Raw genomic sequence first — 24032 nt, forward strand, 5'->3', positions numbered from 1 at the left:
TTTTTTTATTGACCGTCAACCTCTTTTCTGTCGATATGCTGCACTTCTTTCTCGTTTTTTTTTCTCAAAATGGCCAACACCACCATCAATAACCTCAGCGACAGCTGTGATCACAATGAGTCGAGTTCTCTCTTTGACAAGAGCATTGAAGAACATAACAAGAAACTCACAGCGATTTTCAACTGTAATTGAGCCGCCCTGAATATAAGCCCATGGGTCGGGCTTAGTGGAACTCCAACTAGCGATCTTAAAGTTTGTAAATCTTCTTTTTTATTTAATTCGATTTCCTTAATATGATGAATTTTGAGAGTATTGAATTATTTGAATTAGATCTTTTTTTTTCTAAATTAATGTCATTTTCAGATTTCATGAAATTGATGAGTGAAGTTATAAAAAATCTATGTAGATTTTGATTTCAATTTTGAACTGAACTAAATTTATGTTTATCAATTAGATTCAGTTTATTATAATTTCATAATCAATTTTTAAAATTTTAATAATTTAATTTTCAAATTGAACCGATGGATTGCACAACTAAACAACCATAAATATAATAGAACTTATTCCTTTGGTTGTCATTAAAATATTAAATAAAAATTTTATTTTAAAATTAATAATTAAAAAATATTATTTTTTTTAAATTTTTTAATCACACTCTATATTAATTTAATTACTAATTAATTTTAAATTTTATATATTATATTAAATGTATTCACAATGTTAGTCATTTTAATAATAGTAATAATTATTTTTTTTTGAAAATAATAATAATAATTATTTTAACCGTGTATGATTTTAAGCTCAAGTCCACTACTCAACATGATGGGCTGACCCACATGACTGAGCCCAGACCCAGAGTCAGCCTAACAAAAACAAAACCACACACCACAACCACCTCGATCTTTCCATCCGGGCAGCCCGAAAATCCGATCTTACGGCTAATATTCCTGCCCGTGCGCAGCCCTAGATGGTTCTGGAACTCTTCCACGTGTCACCACCAAACCTTTAAGGCCATAGCTATCTCATGTTGTCTCTCTCACAAACCTACACTTCCCCTATAAGCCCAAAACCCTTCTCCACGCTTCTCTTATCTTCTCCAAGCTCAGTTTCTGCATAACCACAAGCTCAAAATCTCGAATTAGGGTTTCAACCCAATTCTCTCTATTGGTTATAGGATTTTGAATTGGTTCATATCCCTACTCCAATTTCCACTCATTGAGGTCCATTTTTTCATAGAATTGTATAAAAAAACCCTAGAAAATGGCTTCCTCTACAGCTCAGATTCACGTTCTAGGCGGTATTGGGTTTTCTTCGTCCTCCTCTAGAAAACCCAGTTTTTCATTTTCACCGAAGACTGTTTTCTTTGGCCAAAATCTAAGGTCGCAAACGGCGGCGTTTCTGAGACACAGTAACACGACGAGGAGAAGATATAGCACTGGACCTTTGAGGGTAGTGAATGAGAAGGTTGTTGGAATCGACCTGGGTACCACGAATTCTGCAGTTGCTGCTATGGAGGGAGGGAAGCCAACTATTGTTACAAACGCGGAGGGTCAGAGGACGACACCGTCGGTTGTTGCGTACACGAAGAATGGGGATAGACTTGTGGGGCAGATTGCAAAGCGGCAGGCGGTGGTGAACCCGGAGAATACGTTCTTCTCTGTGAAGAGGTTTATTGGGAGGAAGATGTCGGAGGTGGATGAGGAGTCGAAGCAGGTTTCTTATAGAGTAGTGAGAGATGAGAATGGAAATGTTAAGTTGGATTGCCCTGCAATTGGCAAGCAGTTTGCTGCTGAGGAGATTTCTGCTCAGGTATAATCTTAAATTCTGTTATATTTTGTGGTCTTTGATGCATTTAGATTAATACTGCCCTTGGAATTACTTGGTTGTTGATGTTGCTTTTAAAATAATGTGAACTCTTGTGCTGAGCAGCTCTTTATATGTATACAAGTTTGCATTGAGGAAAGTTGTTTGTCGTTGTACTAGTACGTAGTATTTAACTTTGTTTTATGTAGGAATTAACTTGGAAGATTGTGGAATGAATGGATTAGTTATGGTGCTCAGGTTCTTGAGGCACAAGGACTAAATTCTTGCAAAAGATATTCATTGTGAAAGGTTTGAGGAGGAACTTGTATTATTTATTTTTTCTTTTTGAAGATTACTTTACACTCTCACCCCTATACATGATTATGATATCGGAGTATGTTACTGCATGCATGTTTCTGTTCGCGATTTCTTTTGTGCTTGAGATACAGTTATTGGACTTCATAACTTCGGGTTATTAATTACCAATGATTTGTTGCCTTTTCAAATGTAGGTTTTGAGGAAGCTTGTGGACGACGCCTCAAAGTTTTTGAATGATAAAGTGACTAAAGCTGTGGTCACAGTGCCTGCTTACTTCAATGATTCCCAAAGGACAGCGACAAAAGATGCTGGACGAATTGCTGGGTTGGAAGTTCTTCGCATAATCAACGAACCTACTGCTGCATCATTGGCATATGGGTTTGAAAAGAAGAACAATGAAACCATCCTGGTATTTGACCTTGGTGGTGGCACTTTTGATGTTTCAGGTACTGCAGTTGTTGCCTGAATTACTTGCTTATGGTTTCATCTCTGTTTTTATTTTGGAGATTAGGTTGTTATCAGGTGAATAATTTTCTCTGATAATTCCCTTCTGTTGATTCCTAAAGTTCTGATGCTTGAATTATATAACATTTGAAGTACAAATCGTGGCAACATTTTTCTTGCTTAATATTAAAATAATTCTACTCCACGTTGTAAATTTTGTAATCAGTTCCTAACATTCTAATTGCAGTGCTTGAGGTTGGTGATGGAGTTTTTGAAGTGCTCTCTACTTCAGGAGATACACATTTGGGTGGTGATGACTTTGATAAGGTTTGAGTTTTTCACTGAGCTATTGTGACGAATGTCCATGTTTATTTTGCTTTTGATGCTGGGAATTTAACAATATACATATTGTTTATGCAGAGAATTGTTGATTGGCTTGCTGGCAACTTTAAGAACGATGAAGGCATTGATCTTTTGAAGGACAAACAAGCACTTCAGCGGCTGACTGAGACAGCTGAGAAGGCTAAAATGGAGCTGTCATCTTTGACTCAGACAAACATTAGGTACATTTTTTTGTTTGTTTTGTTGATTTCTCAAGTTTAAATGTAATTGAATTTTCTTCTGCTGAATTTATGTCTTTCCCAGTTTGCCTTTCATCACTGCTACTGCTGATGGACCCAAGCATATTGAGACCACACTTACAAGAGCCAAGTTTGAGGAATTGTGTTCAGATTTGCTTGACCGGTACATAATACTGTCAATACTTAGTTATTGACTTGTTTGATGTATTTTTAATGCATTTTTCACGGGCATTTGCTAAATATCTTTGAATTGTGGAGCTTGGTTCATATTGATCTAATTATTGTTCATTTTATTTCATTGTAAGGCTTAAAACACCAGTTGAGAATTCCCTGAGGGATGCAAAACTCTCCTTTAAAGACATTGATGAGGTGATACTTGTGGGTGGATCGACACGTATCCCAGCTGTACAGGAACTTGTAAAGAAAATGACTGGGAAGGACCCAAATGTCACTGTCAATCCAGATGAAGTTGTTGCCCTAGGTGCTGCAGTTCAGGTTGTCCTACTTTCCTATTATTATTAGAAAACTGTGTTCTGTACTTCTTATGTACCTTTGCAATAATGCCCGTAGTTTAATTTCTTTTGATATCCTGGTATCAATTATTTGTAATATATCATTCTGTGTTCTTTCTTGTTGGAGCCTAGGCTGGTGTTTTGTCTGGAGATGTCAGTGATATTGTGCTGTTGGATGTGACACCTTTGTCACTTGGGCTGGAGACTCTTGGTGGCGTCATGACAAAAATCATCCCCAGAAACACTACATTGCCCACATCCAAATCTGAGGTGTTCTCAACTGCTGCAGATGGACAGACTAGTGTCGAAATTAATGTACTTCAGGGTGAGAGAGAGTTTGTTAGGGACAACAAATCCCTTGGCAGCTTCCGCCTTGATGGTATCCCACCAGCACCACGAGGAGTTCCTCAAATTGAGGTTAAATTTGACATTGATGCCAATGGTATTCTTTCTGTTACTGCTGTTGATAAAGGTACTGGCAAGAAGCAAGACATCACCATTACTGGTGCTAGTACCTTACCCAGCGATGAGGTATGTTATGATGTCAACTGAATTCTTGCTGCATTTAGCATTTACTTGATCTTTGAGAGTCACAGTGATATCCTTGTGAGGAAACGTGCTCGTATGGGACAATTACAATGGTGCCCTTGAAATTTGAGAGTGTAGGAATTGCTCTAAATTATAACCAAGTAGACTGCTAACTCGCTTATAAACTGCTTGTCAAATTTGATCTGATGGAAGATGCTTGTATTGATTGTTGTCATGAATGAATATATTCAGGTTGAGAGGATGGTGAACGAAGCTGAAAAGTTTGCAAAGGAGGACAAGGAGAAGAGAGATGCCATTGACACAAAGAACCAGGCAGATTCTGTTGTCTACCAGACGGAGAAGCAACTGAAAGAGCTAGGAGACAAGGTTCCAGCTCCAGTGAAAGAGAAGGTTGAGGCAAAACTCAAGGAGCTCAAGGATGCAATTGCAGATGGATCAACCCAAGGGATGAAAGATGCTATGGCTGCTCTTAATCAAGAAGTCATGCAACTCGGCCAGTCCCTTTACAACCAACCGGGCGCAGGTGGTCCAGGCCCTGCACCTGGAGGTGAAGCTGGACCTTCAGATTCATCAAACAAAGGACCTGATGGGGATGTTATTGATGCAGACTTCACCGACAGCAAGTGAAAAGGCAAGTTGAGCTCCTTCCTGGTGATGTGTATAAGAAATTGATTCTGCCTGGTCGGGTTGCTGCATTTTCAGACATTTTTGCTCTTTGAAGGGAGGAAAGAATTGTTTTTAGGAATATAGAGGACCAAGAACGTAATAGCAAATCCATAATAGTGTTCTTTTTTTTTTTTTTAATAATATAATATTATTTAGATTTTAATTGTGGCTTGATTATTGCGAGTTTTGACATTAGCCCCATATCTTGGAATTGCTTAAGTGGCACTCACAATGGTTCGTATTACTGGTAAGCAAAACAAGCTTCTGAATTTTAAGATCACACCCTTGGCTTAAGATGAGTTTCAAAATCAGCAAGGTTGGACAAAGATGTCAAGTTGGGTAATGAAATATAATTTAAATATTCATTTCGAATTCGTTCAAAATAAATCATGGTAAGGGAAGAAATTTAAATAAATTCCTTAACAATTATAAAAACTAGTCAACTCGCTGGTTATTAAATTTTTTAACGTAATTTCATTTTTTTTTTATTATATTTCCATTGTTAAAATTTATTGATTGCACTAGAGAAAAAATAATAGTTATATTCAATTGTATCATTTGAAAATTTTATTTAAATAATAACAAACTTTAGTTTAATATTGAAAATTTTTATGTAATTTTGTCATTATCAAATTGTTGCCTAAACAAAATAAGTAAATATATACTTTTTTTTTTTTTTAATGTCATGTGAAATGTAGAAAGAAAAATAGATAGACATGCATATAAACTTTATTATTATTGACTTCTTACATTAACGATTAAAAAGATTAAAAGTTTATATATTAATTAATGATAATAATAAAACAAACAAATTTTATCTGAGCTATATAATAAAAATATAGCTTAAATTATAGAAATATGCAATAAGAAAAGGATTTCCCTTATCAATGTTGTTTTTTTTTTTTTTTTGACATGATAGTTTTTTTTAAGCCTACTTTTCTGATATTTAAGCTCATTTTTATGATATTTGAACTCAGTTTTATACTATTTATATAGATTATATTTCTTTTGAAATGATTTATTTTTAATTAGAAAAAAAAATAAATTCTTTAAGGAATAAAAAAATCAAATGATTCGAGACATTTAGTCTTGAAAAGGAAGCAGAAAGACACGCTTGAGGAAATCTAAATCTTCCAAATCTCTCTAACATATAGCATCAGATAATCAAACAATTCCCAAACAGCAAAAACTTCGAAGAATAACCCACTTCCCTAAGCCTGTATTAGGTAAGCCATAATGGAATACAATCCAGTAATTTAGTAAAGCCTATCCATTAGTTTCAGTATTTTTAAAATTAACTATCGTGTCGTTGTATATATAAAAAATTTATCAATCCCAACATGGTAGAACATTTGCTATTCCAATCACAGTTTAATTTTCATAATTAATTCCATATATTTAGACAATTTAGCCTTTTTTGTTTAAATATATATAGAAAATTATTTCTTAAAAAATAGAATGCTGATTCCACCATTTTTTTAATGGTATGAGCTAATTTCTTGGAGGGCATTTGGATTAGAGGCTCGGAATGACTAATGGCTGCTTAATTTTTTTAAAATTAAAAGGATTGAATAAAGAGTAATGTGCAAGTTTTTATCAAACTATATAGTATTTTTTTTAACTGATACACCTAGTTGGAAACGTAAATGTGACAAAGCATACGTGAGGTTTTACGCACAGCCATAATCATAGATTATAAGTTGCCAAGTATTTATTTCAATCAAACACAAGGACCATAGTTGAATTAAGCTAATGGTTGCTAACACAATCACAGCAATTTTGGATACAGCTCCTAATGGAATTAATTCTACTGAACAGTAAAAGCTACAGAGATCATATATTCATTAATCCTAATGGACATTAATGCCTATGTGATATTGAACACTTACATAGAATTCCACATGCCTATGTGGAATCAAAATTACGTGGCTCTCTCAATCTTCCAACACACAGTTTTCCAAGTTTGGCAAATCAATTCCTGATTGTTTCCTCGTGGCAATACCCAACTTCATTCCAACAGAAACTAACGTTTCCAGTGACCTGGCACTGTTGACTAGGAGGTCTTCATCAATCTGAATAGCACCCTGCATGATATCCCTCTAATTAGATGTGAAATGTGTGCAACTGCTAAATGACATCTATGTGTTTGTAGCTTTAATTAAAACTTTCAAAAGGTCAACTAAATTGAAAAGGGTGCAGCTATTATAAGATCGACCTCGTATTAGAATGAATTTAAACAACAATTATACACAATTCAATTAATTCATATATGGATATAAATTTAGAGATCATGACATCAATGAAACTTATTATTTAGATCTTACGAGGAAACTTATTAGTTGGTTCCTGAGTTGTGAAAAATACATTACTACTTACCTAAAGTTTTAAAAAAAATCTACTAATTAATCATTCAATTAGTTTTAACCGTTAAATATTTTATTATTTAGTCCCTATATTATGCAAAAACTCATTAGTTGGTCTCTCATTTTTTAAAAAATATCTACTAATTAATCCCTCCACATTGAAAGCATTTTAAACTTTTCCATGATACTTTTTAAAACTTTCGAAATGTTTTAATATATTTTTCAAAATCGAATAATTAATTAATAAGTTTTTTTATACCCCAGGGACCAAATAATAGTTTTCATATTCTATATATCGGAGTCAAAAAATTGGAACATACGTCTGAAAAGGATTCATCTAGTACCAACCTTTTCAAAGACGCAAATCACTGTGCTTCCACCGAATGAAAAATATCCAAACTGTAACATGACACATGCAATGCCAATTAAAAGGACCGGCCTTTATTCATGGGAAAAAAAAAAGCATAAAATCTTCAATTGCTAACCTCATCTCCTTTCTTGACGGAGTCGCCCTCCTTTTTCAAAAAGGTAATGCTGCCGACCATTGTTGCTCCAATTGCAACAAATGCCACCTTAAGCAAAAATAAGAAGAAATTATTTATCTAGGCTAGCCAAATGAAAAACTACACCGTCTTCTAAGATAAGATTTGAAGCTAAACACTTCATTGTCCAGAGAATAAAGCAAGTGTGCTGGTTTACTTCTCTGGCATTAATATGGCAAGCATGATGCAGTTTTATCTAGATCTGATTCAAACCTAAGTAGAATTAGCCTACTTGTCTATCGCTACTTTGAACAATCCTTGAATCTTGAAATCACAAATTGTCCCTTCCTTCAACGTATGATTGGGGCTTAATCCAGATGAAAAGAAGAAAACAAGGTAACATATAGACTGCATTTTCTCCCACTAGAAGAAAAGTTAAATGACAGTGTCCATGCATTGCCGTATGGTCACTAAAGTAAACCACAAAGGATTTAGAAATGGTGATTCAGCCGTCCAAATTTATTGCATTTAGAAAAAACTTAATCATGTTCGCGGGTAGACTTCAGAAAAATAAGAGGAGGCCTTTGCTCAGATAGGAGCATAGTAAAAAACAAACCCATGATCCAGCATCGGGAAACCATAAGAATTATATGAAAATGAGACGTGCCAAATTGCCAATAGCGTGTGTGTGTGTATAGGAATGAAAGCTGTGCATTGAGCACCCAATTAAGTAGAACAGAAAAGAGAGTCATGCAGACAACTCTAACTACATTGGAATTGAGTTTTTTAAGGTTTAGCCAAGTTGCACTATATATGAAACCCAATCCATAGAAAAAGGGCAACGTCTAAAATCAGGGTGCCATTGTATCCATATTTCTATAACATCAAGCAAGCGAATTACATTATTGCTTGCTTTGAGAATGAATTTATTGTTTTAATCTATGTTACAGGTAAGAAGAGGTACACTAAAATTGTAAGATTGTGAGTTTGTGACGATAAACCTTTCCAAATTCTGCAGTAGAAATGATTGATACAACTCGCTTATTCTCTGTGAAAACATTACAATACTCGCTATTGACAGCAATGGGATTAACCTGACAAGCAAAACAGTAGGCATAAGGGAGGCAATCTTATAACAATGAAAAAAATATCAGGAACAGCCAATCATGCTCATAAGTTGCAGTAGTCCACGTACTGTGTATAAATTTCCAGGGACGTTTACGAATTGCTCAATGATTCCAGAAACTGGCAAATGAAAGCGGTGATAATCCTGGAACCGTGAAAAGAAATAAGGCCAGAAAATGCAAAAATCACATATGCAGTTTCAAGAAATTCTAGTATCTTCAGAAAGCAAGAAGGCAGCTGAAGAGCATTTGTGGAGAAAAATCTAGTAGTTTTACTCTGACTACCTAAATGAAGAGCAAATACACATCCGAACACATGAATTAGTGGAGAAAGTCCCACTATCCAGTTGCCACAGTTCTCCCTCATTTATACCCTCAACACTCATACTATTAGATTGAACTATTGATGATAGATTGAAGTGCAGCTATATCCTAACATAAACTTTCTTGATCATCCAGCATATGTAGGTTCAAATCCAAGCTCCCTTAGAACTTAGGGGGAGAAATCATTTGGACCTAACAAGCTCTTGGTTCTCTTGTTTTCTTCCAAAATTTACGTTGTCAAACCAAATATTCATATCATGAAGTAACATACACAGCTTGTAACAAATACCTGTGGTGCCAATCGAAATATGACCAAAGATCCATCAACGAAATTGGTAGAACATATTTCCTTTCCCAGAAGGCCTTGAATAGAAAACTTCTGGCCCTGGTAATTATAAAAGAAAAATGATAGCAGAAATTAACTATTATAACAAAAGAATCCATAAATAGGAATGCATAAGAATATTCACAGAGATGAAAAGATATAGCTACAAATTAGATGACCCATTTATATCCTGATGCTTACAGTGATTCCACAAATTTTAAGCAGCCTTTCATGCCAATACCAGGAGAGTGTCTTATGACTTTGTTATGAGAGAGAGGAAAGCTTTATCAAGTTTTGTTCCTGTTAGCATTAAGTCTAAAGACCTCCCAATCACCACAGGTTCTTCCAACAAATTGCCAACTTCAGCTCTTACAAATTACGGTTAATTCTAGGTGAGACATTAATAATAAGTACAAACTTTGCTGTTACTTGTTAGTGGCCTAAATCTACAGTAGTGTTGCTACTATTACCATAATAAAAACATTGGAATTAACTGAAACAGAGATAATTTTAGTTCCCACATAAACCTAAAAAGCATTGCCAGGGAATTATGAAAGCATAACAAGCCATAAAATTGGTAAGAGAGGTTTAGCCAATATGAACGAGAAAAACATTTCTTAAAAATAACAAAATAAAAAAGCAAGAATACATTAAAGGAAGAAAATCTCCAGATAATTTACTGTCTGCAAAATTAATGCATAGTTTGCCATATACAGAATCCAAATAGTAAACCATATCTATAAAAAATTCCAGTAAGTTGTAAAATCTAAAAGCCCAACACAACTCACTCTTCCCCAAATCATTCTTTATCTGTAAAATGCCAATTTTCAACTGAAACTGTATCTTGTAAAACAAGCCATAATCCATTGTCCAAGGAAGGATGAACAAGAAAAAACTGAGATATATGATTTTAGGTTGCAAGTATTAGAAACACCTTAATCCAAAGTCTTAAACTATCTTCTATATTCTCAAATGCCATCAGACGGCTGTCAGCTGCACAAACAGCAATATCATCACGTTCCATGAAAGCAATTGGTCTTGCACCAGGCTTCAACTCCCTTATAAAGAACTCATTGAATGTCTGCATGTAGAAACATTACAAATGAACAATCTATTAGAGTTCAGCTCACTAACGGTAACCACTCTTTGGCATTAAAATTATGAATTCTCAGGTTAAAGTGATCCAAATGAAATACTCCAAATTATATGGAGTCCAAATCCCAGTGTTATCAAGGTGAGAGACAACACTAAGACGATCAAATCCCCTATTGCATTAGGCGAGAGGCGAAAAGACATCTTTTTAGAAAAGGCAACAAAGCCAAAATTTTGATATATATTTTAAATATACGTATATATGCATATAAACACTTCAATGAACACCTATATTTAAAGGAAAAAATACATGTTCAAATGAAATATATATATTATTTGCAGCAATAGAAGAAGAGAGAATTTTTTTCAAAAGAAGGGAAAAGAAAAAGAGGATTTGCTGCTGTGCCAGGTCCAGCAAAGAGAGAAGAGAGGATGAGAAAGTAAGGAAAAAAAGGAGGAGAGGAGATAAAAATTAAAAAAAAGAAGACATGCAACTATGCAAGTACAATAGGGAGAGAAAAGAGGAGAAAGAAGAAGAGAAAGGAGGAGAGACAAACCTGATTGATGGTATTAGGAGTAAGAAAGAGTAAGAAATTTGCATTTTTTAGTTGCTGCAGAAGTGTTGTATGCTGTTTGAAAGAGAAGGAGAGAGACTAGAATTTCTCTTTTGTTGTTCAAAAGTTTTTTTTTTTTTTTTTCAAAAAAAGGCCTAGCTTCGATGAGGCATCACATCTGGTGCCTTAGTGGACTGAGGCGTCACCTTTGTGCTGGCGCCTCACCTCGCCTCTCGCCTTTTTTCACCTTAAACAACACTGGTGATCCTTGGCTTCCCAAGGATTTGGTTCAGCGCTTTAGTCAGGGTCAAGTTTGTTCATAAACATAGTAATTACCTAAGCTATCAACATAATATCCATTTGAGGTGCCAAATTTCTACATCAATAATTTATGCTACAGCAAATCAACATACTGAATATCATTCAAGGATTATTGATGTCTCAAAGATAACTGAAGTCTATAAGCAATCAAGATCTGCATTGCGGTCGACAGATTCTTATACTAGAGGACAATGTACACCAAATGGATTCAGTCATTGTCCAAAAAAATAAAGAAGAATAAGCAATAAAAAATTTCTACAAATCAAGCCAACACAATGCAAAAGGAAGAGAATAGATCTGTGCACATGAAGATTTCAATATATATTTGTTTACCTTAAAAGATTCCAAAGGATACTTGAGTTCAACCAAATTGATTTGATCCTACAACACCATAACCAAATATCACCACCTTAATGAAGGGCGTACTTTAGATGACATGAATAGAAAATATAATCCCATATCTAATAAAACATTGAAGTAGCCAAGGATAATGAAACATTATGACATGTAAACAGAGATGAATGCCATAGCATGGATATTAAAGTGTTACCATGAGTAAAACATCATTACCTCCAAGGTTTGTCCTTTTGGTTGGGATTAGGGAAAACATGAAGAGAATCTATATCCACCTCCACATGGTACTATTGGAGGTTAAGGTTCCAAAATTAACCAGCTGTTAGGCAATCATCTTCTAGTCAGTCTCGGTTTCTAAGTTTTCTCTTGGTATTTAACTGTTCATTAAAATGAAGTGCCAAAGGTTTCATATCCTAAATCCCAGTACACTATAGCTCCTAAAAGGGATGGAGCATGGTTTTAAATCGTGGTCGCAGCCACGGTTGCGGTCGCGAGTAATGAAAACAGGCGTAATGGCAGTAGTAATGTAACGGTAACGGTATCGGTCTGGCGCTACGCAAATTTTTCAAATCAATTTACAAAATTCATAAAATGAAATGATATTGATTAGATTTAATTCAAAACAATGTGCACAAATGCATAATAAATATAAACATATTAAATACAAATTATTTAATTTAAGTTAAATAATAAGAAAAACCAATACAATCTTTATAGATCAAGTAAACTAATAGCTCAAAATACAATTTTAACAAAAAACTAATACTTTAATCTACAAAATGTTTTTTTTTTAAAAAAAGGAAAAATACAGCAACTAAAAACTAAAATACAGAAAATTTAACTAATCTTTTAGAAGAAATAAACTTGGAAATGCAGTAGTTTATATTGAATCTAAAGCTTATATGAGAAATATACAGGGAAAATTGGAATATGAAAGAAAAAGGAAAGAGAAAACTTGAAAAATATTGCCTTTGAAACTGCTGAAAAGTGTGGAAGCTGATAAAAATGAGAATATGGGTAGAAGAGGAAGGATATAAAAGAATTTCAATCATTAATTTTTCAAAACCATGGGATGGAGAGTTGTCCTTGTGAAAAATGAGCCATAAAGGTTTCTAAGAGAAAGAAAACCTCCTTTGTTCATAAAGAACTGGCCTACGACTCCATTTTTGTAGTAGGCAACGATATTTTGATAGAACTTGTGTTATTTACATCCTTTGACTGGGCTACAGCTCCACTGTATAGCAGGCAACAATATTTCATCAGAACTTGTTATACCTCATTGTGATCTTCTTATTTGCAGTTGCGTTGGACTCTTTTGATGCCTTCTAATAAAATTTTCTTTCTTCATAACAAAATTACAAAAAGTAGAATGAAAACATAGAAAAAATATGATAAACCCAAAAACTTGACATAAAGAAACTCATGTGAAGAACATGAACCCTTCTAATAAAATTTTCTTAATAACAACAAAAAGTAGAATGAAAAAATAGAAATAACATGACAAACCCGAAAACCTGACATAAAGATACTCATGTTAAGAGCAAGAACACAATAATACAGTGAAAAAGATGATACAAGAAAGTTCTAGACTTAAGCTCAAGAGTCACAATAGAATACTCTACGTGTTAAAACAGCCAGCAATATTCCTTACATCAGATTCCACTACGCATATGCAAAAAGGAAAAGCTCCCATGCCTCATGATCCTTCCATCAACACCAAGCACCCCATGGACCATGCTACAAGATCCTCTCACCCACCCCACCCCAGCCTCCGTGGTGCAACTCCACTCAACTTCCTATCAACTTAAATTTTTAACCACCATCCTAAGCATAAACCAAACTATGAAAAGCAAAGATGAAAAATAAGGAACCAAATTATATCCCAGGAAACTGAACAATTTAGTAGAGATTATCATCTTTTTCCTTATCTCTCTTACAGGACAAAAACTCATCATCTCCTTTTTACAGTATCAGAAAAGACAATGCATCATACTTGAGCATTATAGCAGATACAAAATGCAAATGAACATCATATTTCAAACCTCAGCTTAGAGCACTCCTTTGTGGTAAATCAACCAAGAGAACAAAAAATCAAGAGTATCAATTTATTAGATAAGCTATTTTTCTGTACCTTCAAGAAAAATAAGAATCAGCATGCAATCAATCATAGAATGAATAACTAGCTCCTGCATATCATTTTGTATCATTACCTTGGATGAATTTAAAAGAACAGAAACTCATCTGGTCTGGTGAAGGCTGAAAAATGATCCCAGCTTACCCCATGACACAAGCACACTAGATACTCTTCAAAGTTTTTTTCTATTTAAACTAAACAGCCATGACATATAAATGAAGTCAATTTTACTACAGTCAGATTATTTACTTGTTAGCCAAGAATGTAATACCTTAAAAAATTCAACAAATTTGGGAATGTCATTCGCAGACTCGGCAGAATTCATTTTCCTTCCCTGCTTCTCAGAAATGCTAATCAAGAGTTCTTTGGCACCTGCATCCAAATTATCAATCATAAATTGCAGGACTGCAATTAAGAGAAGTATACATCCACAATTCTCATGTTGATGTTGAACTTTTCAAGTGTTTAGAACCATATTTTTGGATCGTGACAAAGATGTATGATGTATGATACCAGAATTATTACAAGGAGGATTGGTGCAAGGGATAAGTAAACATGTTCCTGGAAAGGTGTGTACCGCTGACAAGGAAAGATAGGAGAGAATGCTTTTGGGGGACTCAAGGGTGATCTTGCAGGAAAAACTTGTACCTTTGTCTATAAGTTGAAGTCCTATCTTTGATTGGTAAATTGCTCTCATTGACATTACAATCTTTCCATCAATTAACTCCTCCACTAGTCTTTTTGTTCTCCGATCAAATACCTAAAGCAACAAGCTATTAGCTAATTATGAGCATTAGATATAAGTGCCACATGGAAAAAAAAAGGAACTTAACAGAATAAAAAATGCCTGATATTCTATGCAAATGTATTAGACACAGAAGGATTTAAATGGAAATTTCAATTTTCAAGTGCTTACCAATTTTAGCAACTTAAAGATTTTGTCCTATGGGATCGGCATCTAAACTTCAGTCAGGCTTTTGTTGCTTTATAAGTTAAGTCACCAGGTTAGATCAGTAGTAGTTCTGAATTTCACATTAAAGCATAGCTGTTCTACCATGTAATAAAAAATGAATTTTAATGGAATTAAGAAGAATCATATTTGTTTTTCATTTTTAACCTAAAATCTTAATATTTTATGCCAATTAGCAATTATGGCCTGAATCACAGTAGCAGCCAATTCCAATGTAGCCCAAACTTAATAAGAGTTTGCAATTGTGATCAAATGGATATTCAAGGATGCACCCTTTTGGCCACAATTGCAACTCATAATCAAAAGATCAAACAAGAATTTGCTATTTTTACATTAAAATTGTCTCAAATTTTTTTTAGAAAAAAAATGTTCAAAGCTTATGACTTTTAGGTGGTTAGTCCCTATTTACTTGACTGTAATTTTGCCTTCTGGAGTTACTTAGGAATTTTTCTATTTAAAATTTCAAGTCCTAACATCAATTATTGTAGAGGCATATCATGTGCCAAAGACCTGATCTCTAATCCTGTTATGTCCCTGTTATTTTTTTTTCTTCATAATATATATATATATATATATATATAACCTAAACCTACAAGCAATACTGCTAGAAATTCCCAATCATTTTAACTCCTTTACTAGTCTCAATCACTTGGAAGGAGTCAACTCTCTGTTCCCTGATAATAAGAAAGTCAAAATTGACCCTGTTAATTCTATCCCCAGTAATATGAGAATTTTTTGTTTGGTTTATCTTGTTACTTATAAATTAACAGGGTACATAGTGAGAATGGAAAGGGATAGACCTAAGCTAACATGGAAGAAAGTTGTATCAAAGGATTTACAAGTCTTGAATATCAATGCAACATGGTATCTAATAGAGTTGAATGGCGAGAAAATGACCCATATAGCCAACCCTAAAAATTTTGGGATTAAGGCTTAGTTGTCGTCATTGTTATTGTTGTTGCTACCCTATTATAAACATCTATTGAAGAATTCCATTGTGATTGTAAGATCTATGACCAATTCCCATAAAAGATATAACTATTCGTTAACCGTTAAATTTAGGTTAGGTCTAACTCGCTCTAAAAGCTAGGTGAAGGGCCTCTTTAAAGGGCCATTATCCTTATCCTGAACTGATGTAGGATTCAACACATCCCTGAAACACCTAGAACTTCAATGGAGCGTGAAATAATTAAAGGAGGTCCAACAGATGAGCAGGCTCTGAACCTCTGATACTACGAACAATTTTAGGACAAATTTTCGGTGTAAATTTCAATTGTATTGAGCTTTACAAGTTTTGGGTATTTATATACAAAAAATCAACCTAATTAGGAATATTTGCAACATGGTAGTGAATAAATCCCTACAATCAAGCCTAATTAGAATCCAAAGAATCTGCTCATTTAGTAGCTAATACCTTCCTAATTAGCAAGATTTGTACTGGTCAACATTAACTCATGTACAAACTACAAATCATGGGAAGAAGAGAGAGAGAGAGAGAGAGAGAGAACATGCATCTCCATCACTAGGCAATAACCCTCCTCTTATCCACAAAAACAAAATGGGAAAACCAAACCCCCATCATTTTCAAATCATATCATTCTCCAGTAGCAGAACTTCTTAAGAGAGAAATTCCAAAAACTTATAGAACATGATAGTTACAATAGGAGCAACAGAAAGATGATTATGTTAAATTCAATGATTTGCTCATTTGATAATGTTAAAAGTGCTTGGAAAAGAAGGGGTCAAAGCACTAAAAACAAATTGATAGAAAGCACTTGGTGGCTTAAAACTCGCCATTACTACCACATAAAAAGAAATTACTGGATAGCTAAATACTCAACTAACTTATCTTTTATCACCATTATCAGCAAACATCAAAGTTAAGCTTCACAAGAACAAAATATCAAAGTCTAACTGCTGCCAGAAGCCAGATAGAAACATAAAGGGAGAGATACAAAAAAAGGATGCAGCAAAAATAATACCAGAATATGTGAAGCACTGGACCCAAAGTTCAAACCAACATCATAAGTCGAGAAGTGTGCCCATTCACTCAGTTTAAACATCCATCTAAGAAAAAATAGTTCTGATAAGCATCTAAATAATGCTAAACTAATATAATACCAACGATTACAAGACGAGGAGTTACAATTCTAAGGCTCAACATAACAAAGTTCTCACCCATATGAAGCCTGTTTATCAGTCAGAAATCCTCCAGTCATAATTTGGTTTCCAGTCCCTTCATCGAAACAGAGACTTAAATGGACAACTGTGCTTAGCCTATCAGAAACTTCAAGAATCTCACCACAAACAGGGCAGCAAGTAATAAGAGGCTCTCTGCAATTGCAAGAAACAAACATTAAGGGTACGCTAAGACACATGTAGGAATGTAATCACATGCTATTCAAAAGTTTTTAGGAAAAGATGAAAGCATGTTTCTTAGTTGCCCAATGACAAGTGCCTGAAGGGAAAAAAAAAAAAAAGAAAAAGGAGAAAAGAATGTGAGCCTGATATGAATAACAAAGGCCTTCACTAAACATATTCAATGGACAGGCCAAGAATATTCAATTGATATCAAGATAACAAAATGAAACCCTATTCTGGTGGCTGAGCCACATTGCAAATAACTGTTGTTAATAGAGCTCTAAGAACAACCTATTAGAAAGAGAATAATCACCATTTTTAAAAAAAGGCCTTTCAGGTTGGTAAACAAGGTGGAAGGAGTTCAATATCAATACAGCTTCTACATACCACCAGGTGACAAATAAAGCAGAAAATGCAACAGATTAAGAATGATTTTCACATTGTACAATTATCACAAGGTACATTGAGATATGCATGTCACATACATGAAAAACTAAACAATAAAAAGAAAAAGGAATCTTTTCCAGGGAAGGGGAAGAGGAACACTTCACAACCCTCTCTCAACCATTCCCATGGCAAGAAGAGAAAGAAACATGATTTACAGAGTCATCTTGTAGAGGTAACACATCAATGCATATATGCAGTAGATAGTAATTCATGATATTCTTAATTCAAGCTCACAGCCTCTGAATATAAAAGTTGGTTACTTTTCTTGTTGAATAGCAAGAAGGTCAGCTAATTCATCCATGCTCACAACTCCATCCCCATTCTTGTCAGCAGCTTTAAAAAGCTCCTCTTTCTAGTAGACAAGGTAAACATAATGCTAAGACAATGAATATCTAGAAAATACTCCAAAATAAAGCATATAAGATAATTTTTAGTCCAGATAACTTTCTAGGCTTACTCCCAAAACCCAAATTTGTTGTATTCAAAGTTGAAACACATGCAAAAGCAAAATTGAAAGTAGAGAAATTCCATTAACAATTTCCAAAGCCTGAATATTCAAATATATTTGGAAGTTACTGTTAAGATATACCCTTGATTGTTCCTTGATTCACTGCTGTAATAGGCTATAATCATGCATGTAATTATGTAATAGGATCTTCTATAATCATGTAAGCTTCCTTCTTTGTATTTGTACTATAAATCCTTATCAAGCTTGAGAGAATAATCAAGCTTTCAGTTCACAAATCCTCTCTTCTTCTATATTCTAACAGCTACAAAATCTACAATTTTGAAATTCACATCCTAAACCCAAATCCAGGTCTCCAAAGTAACACAAATGGCTAATATGCCTATAATTTCAGAGAAAATTTTGTGAAATATTTATAAAGAGTTCAAATGAAAGTATATAAGGTCAAACCTTCTTAGCTGCCACTTGATTGCCAAAAGCTTTAATTAAATCAGAGAACTCTGAGAATGAAAGCTGTCCATCTCCATTGTAATCCTATGCATTGTACCGGGGTTCAGAAATAGAGAAGTAAAAAGTCATAACAGATTCATGAAATATGTGTACATTGCGATGAAATATATTTCCTTGTCAATGAAAAGATATAAGAGAATAAAATGAACTTCTTCCAAGATTTAATCATAAATATAAACTAAAAGAAAAATAATACGCTTTATTAAAGTCTATCCATATTTTGGTGAACACTGAACCGCATGCAATATATACAGCGCAAAATAATTATTAAAGTAACTGCCCCATTAGGTTGACCTATAAAAACATCTTCATAAATGAGGATAACTTTTGAGTTATGAACTGTAATGGACCTAACGAATTAAAGTATAAAACATCTAGCAGAATTAGTAAGCACATTCAGTTATATGAACACATCAAAAGGATGTAGATTTCCAACTGATAGAAAAGGATGAACAATATGGTTTGTTCCTGACCCCAATACCTTCCTCCCCTCTCTCCCCAATTTTTGATTCATGTCTCACTATAGTTGTTACTTTAAAGCAGAAACATTTCTAGAAAAGCTTATCAATAACGACAATAGAGGTTAAGAAGAGCAGCAGTTTATGTTACACAGTCACGATGTGAGTTATGACAGCAAAGCAATATAGATGTAGCACCACTTTCCATAGCCAATTAGAAATATAATTGTACACATAAATCATACCACGATTGACAAGATGCGTCTAGCAAATCGTTTCTCCGTTTCAATTGGATCCTGCCAATATTTTTAGATAATGTTAAAAGTAATATCAATTTCCAACATCCATACAAGTTATAAGTTGCATATTGCACACCTCAACAGAACAGGAAACAGAAATTTTGCCAACAACAATGCCAGATGAAGGATCAAAAAGTTCAAAGACCTCAACATCAGAATCCGAATCCTGAAAACAAAAATAAATACATAAAAAGAAAAGGAAAAACATAAACTAAAGAAGAGAGAGAGAGAGAGAGAGAGAGTACATAAACAGTTCTATATATGCCATATCCAGAAGACATGCAGTCATCAATATGATAATCCTGATTTTCTCCAGTCAAAAATAAACAGCTCAAGGTATAATGCCATGCATGATGCCAACAGCTATAAATAAAAAAGGAAAGAACAAGCATGATTATTACCACATGCAATATAATGTCAACAAATGATGAGTAGAACCATGCTAGCCCATGTCAAATGACAACTAGAAAAGAGAACTTGCAAGTAATGGTGCCATATGAATTACCTTGGGCCTATTTTTACTAGCTAAAAGTCTTTACATAGTAAAATTCACAATAAATTTCAAGCACTTAGACAAGTAATTAAAAGATTTATTCAAAAGCACAATTATTCTCCATTTTGCTTCGTGTTTCAACAAATTCTTCACAAACTTCAAAGATTAATATGTTCATTTTGATAGACATAAGAAAAATAACGCTAAATTTTAAAGCTGATATATTCTTTTTGAGGATTTTTATTGGAAATGGAACAAGAAAAAGAGAAGAAAAATGAATGAAGTCCCATTAATGTAAGAAAACCAGATTTCTCAACAGATGAAAAAAATACATATCCACATACTTATATTGAGAAGTGATTTAATGGTCAAGCAGCTTACTCGTGATAGAAATTCAAGTAGATCGATCTCACAATAGCCTATGAGATTGTTCTTTGATATCCTATTAGTCTGCACATGGGAACTTTGATGAAGTAAACAATAATCAAGAAATTCTACATCACCACATTTCTATGAGAGCAACTCAGAAACCAACGGGAATAATTTAAATCAAAGATCAATTATGCAATTAATTCTACAGAATGAGATGGTATTGATATTTAAGTATTTAAGTTAACGTAGGAAATTTAATTTACAGTACACTTCTACAATATTCTGTTGAGTGGTGTCCATTGCATAGTTTTTCATTATGCAAATATATAGACATGTAGTAAATTTTTCGCCTTTTAAGAACAGCAAATATTTTCCAAAGTTAAACAGTGAAGAACTTGGTATTTGGTGATAGGGGAGGATTTTGTAATTAACGGGTTTCATAAGCATAAGACCTATGACTAAAGAAGTAAAATCAAATGAGATTAAATTAAAAACTGGCAAATCATATCCTACTGCATATGTTATTTTATGGATGATTTATAGTGCATGGCTTTTTAGTACTTGCTTGAACATGGTTTTAAATAACATAACTGGAAATAATGTACAGAAATCAGACTAAATCAGCTGCCAATTCTGTGAAATTAGTTTAAAAAACTTTTAGCTGATTCAGTTATAAATACTGGAATCAGAAACAGTGTAATGGTATTGGTTGAATCAGTATGAAACAGTTGATATTTAAAACCATGGAGTGGAATCTCCCATATTTTGAAACATTCATTACAATGTTGAAGCAGTTTGGCACCAAGGAGTAGTTGCAAATTTGCATCAAATCCAATACTTTATTTTTGTAGTTTTCTAAATGAAACATTTCATCATCAAAAGGTTCTATTAAATGATTCCAAAATAGATGCCCTCCGTCGCCAAAAGTAATCATGCCTGTTCCAGAAAGCACTAAAAAGGGCAAAAATACTAGGCCTCTTCATCCATTAACACTCACTTATGTGAAATTAACATTGGACCCACAATCATAACATAACATTATCTCTTAATCAAATCAATTTTATGAAGCTATTATGGAACAACATATAATCCAATTAGCCAATGGCTTACCTCAAATACTGAGATCCTAGCAACATGAGGCCCATTCTTTTCCAAAAGAAGCTTCTTCTCCTGTGCAAGAAATAAGAGAGCTACTTTCAAACATGCAACACAATCACTAAAATCTCCGCAGTTTATTAATTCATTGACAATACATTACTTGTATCTTCGAAAAGGTTGCTGATTAACACACTAAAGGAGAAGTTAAGAGATTGAATGGAAAGACAAATTTTGAAAAAAATATCTTTCTCATGCCATAAAGAAAAAACCATCAAGAAAACGTGAAATTAATTTTTAATTCATCAAGATTATAAAGTGATTTTAACAGAACTTAGATTTGAAAAAATGAGCCAAGGTAGGAGCAGCGTAAACCACTGAACATAATGTGGCTAAAAGATTACTAGTTCACTTCAACAACTATGAAATTATACATCAGCATTAATGTCACATAATGCCTATCAGATACAAAACGTTAGCAAACTTATGCTAACTGTTGTTCCCCTGAGGTCAAAGAGCTGTGCATTGCCTGCCTTCTAAGTTTTTAGAAAATGGAAAATCAGTAACAAGATTAGCTTGGGTTGCTGGACACATTTCTAGTCACAGCAGTTTCTCTTCTTCAATCAATAGGAATGTTATTCAAAATGCAATACAATCTCTTTACAGGCTAACATCCACTTTCTGATAATCTTTTCATGGAATTATAGTATAAATTGAATAGCTAGATGCTTTTTCTAATCCTGACTTTTTGGGTCAAAGTAGCACTCCTTCTATTAGTGTCCCAAAAAATGTGGTTAAATGGCAAAAACATTTTCAAGCCTCAAAACTACACCATCAAATTGAATATATATAAATTAAAATTTAATGCTGGAGCTGAAGCACAGTTAATGTGAATGCTGAATGCAGAATGCAGTATGTGCCGACCAAATTGCTATTTAACAATATCACATGATAACATGCCTTAATCAATCTAGTGGATATGGAAAGAAAGTGGAAAATAAGTGAACTGATCAGTTTTAGCGACCACAAAAAATATTTTTGGTAGAAGTACTCACTGAGTTCCAAACAGGCTTTTCTGTCCTGCACCACAATCAAAATACAACCAGTCAACTTTTCTAGAGCTTAAAAGACAAGTTGAGAGACACCTTAAAAGAATAAATAAAAAAAAAAAAGAAAGAAAACAGCAGATAAAGAATAAAAAGAACTGCCACACAATGAAGACTGAAAAGACGATATTTCCCTGCAACAAAGAATTTGAACATTAGGCTGACAACTTAGCCCGAATATCAGATCATAGAAACATGAAACAAGAAACATGTTAGTAAAAACACAAATTAAGATGCAATATACTGATTTAATTTGGTATCAAAGCTTCTATATTCAAAGTTCCTTCATAATTTAGAAACACACACACACACAGATGCTTAACTGATCAGAAATCTCTGTACGGAAAGTCTGCTCTCCAATAGAAACACAAGCAAGCCACTTGTCTTTGAACTTCATCTCGGCCTAAAACCAGCAATTTCCAATTCAATTTCCTTTGAATAATTCTAATCAAAATTAAAACATCTCTCCTTAATCTGTAGACATCATATATTGAAAACTGAAAATAAAATGAAACATACACTAATAATAGAAAGGAGAGCGATTCCAGCAAAATCCTCAGCAGTGACGAGTTTGAGACAAGAAGTACCGGAGCCAGAGCCATTTCTATGAGAACGACGGAAGATACGACGGAGATGGTGGTGGTGACCGTGGATGTGAAGCTTCTGCTTCGGTCGAGAAGAGTGCGACTCTTCCTCGACCTCTGGAGGAGATTTGGAGCTTCCATGACCCATTTCTTTTACTCTATCTCGCGCCTCGCCGTCGCTGATACACTTTGAATAGTGAAGTGAAGGCAGTAGGTGGACTTGTGCATGAGATTAGATCACGCAGAATATCTTTTGAAATTCCGGACAATGGGAGAAAAAGATTGAATACTTTTTTCCGGTTTACCGGTGGCCCCACTCACCGATATCAACTTCCACAATTATTAGTTTGAGTCAAAATATTATTTTTTATTATTTATTATTTGATGATATAATAATAGTGTAAATTGCATCAAAATAATAATTAAAATAAATTATCTATTATTTATTGACTATTTAAAATGTTATTAGTTTGAGATTACAATAGTTAATTTTAAAAGAAACAATTGAAAGTTTAATTATTTAATCAAGGGATAATCTTTTACAAAGGTTTAGGTGAAAAGATAATGTCAAAGCCACGTATTAACATCCATTGCTTTTCTTGGCCACATGGCAGTTGGTAGTGCTAGTGGTAGTGCAAGTCAGCGTCTCTTGTCAGTGGTCGTATGCACTCTCCGTTGCCACTCATTGTAGGGCGGAAAGCATACTCATTACTCACAGCTCAGAGTTCGGCCCCATGGCTGGGCCCGCAGTGTTAAGATTCTAGAATTGTAGAGAAACTAAAATATAATTTTTTCAACATAGAGATTTTTGAGAAAAGATAGAAATTAGTATATAATAGTAGTATTAAAAGTGTTATGTTAATTTCTTATAATTTATTTTCATGTATTTATTAAGGGAGAGTAATCAGTTAGTCACAAGTGAGAA

The 24032-nt window shown here is 33.9% G+C and overlaps 2 protein-coding genes across 2 annotated transcripts; one reads left to right on the plus strand and one right to left on the minus strand.

The window, feature by feature from the left end:
• Positions 1–1041: 1041 nt before the first annotated feature.
• On the plus strand, positions 1042–5036 carry LOC110619367 (stromal 70 kDa heat shock-related protein, chloroplastic). Its single transcript, XM_021762766.2, has 8 exons — positions 1042–1809; positions 2315–2567; positions 2813–2892; positions 2986–3128; positions 3211–3309; positions 3452–3641; positions 3791–4189; positions 4439–5036. Exons 1-8 carry the CDS (start codon positions 1261–1263, stop codon positions 4832–4834), a joined length of 2109 nt encoding a protein of 702 aa, XP_021618458.1. The 5' UTR covers positions 1042–1260; the 3' UTR covers positions 4835–5036.
• Positions 5037–6562: 1526 nt separating this feature from the next.
• Positions 6563–23424, minus strand: LOC110619699 (phosphatidylserine decarboxylase proenzyme 2). Its single transcript, XM_021763242.2, has 21 exons — positions 23043–23424; positions 22847–22926; positions 22473–22497; positions 21433–21492; positions 20332–20400; positions 19534–19623; positions 19404–19454; positions 18641–18724; positions 17985–18076; positions 17095–17250; positions 16899–16983; positions 14595–14706; positions 14218–14318; positions 11792–11839; positions 10426–10572; positions 9456–9551; positions 8914–8988; positions 8720–8812; positions 7722–7808; positions 7585–7635; positions 6563–6957 (listed from the first exon to the last, which is right to left on the minus strand). Exons 1-21 carry the CDS (start codon positions 23253–23255, stop codon positions 6808–6810), a joined length of 1965 nt encoding a protein of 654 aa, XP_021618934.1. The 5' UTR covers positions 23256–23424; the 3' UTR covers positions 6563–6807.
• Positions 23425–24032: the final 608 nt, after the last annotated feature.

The sequence above is a fragment of the Manihot esculenta genome, chromosome 7 (genome assembly GCF_001659605.2).
Source record: "Manihot esculenta cultivar AM560-2 chromosome 7, M.esculenta_v8, whole genome shotgun sequence".
NCBI classification, from domain to species: Eukaryota; Viridiplantae; Streptophyta; class Magnoliopsida; order Malpighiales; family Euphorbiaceae; genus Manihot; species Manihot esculenta.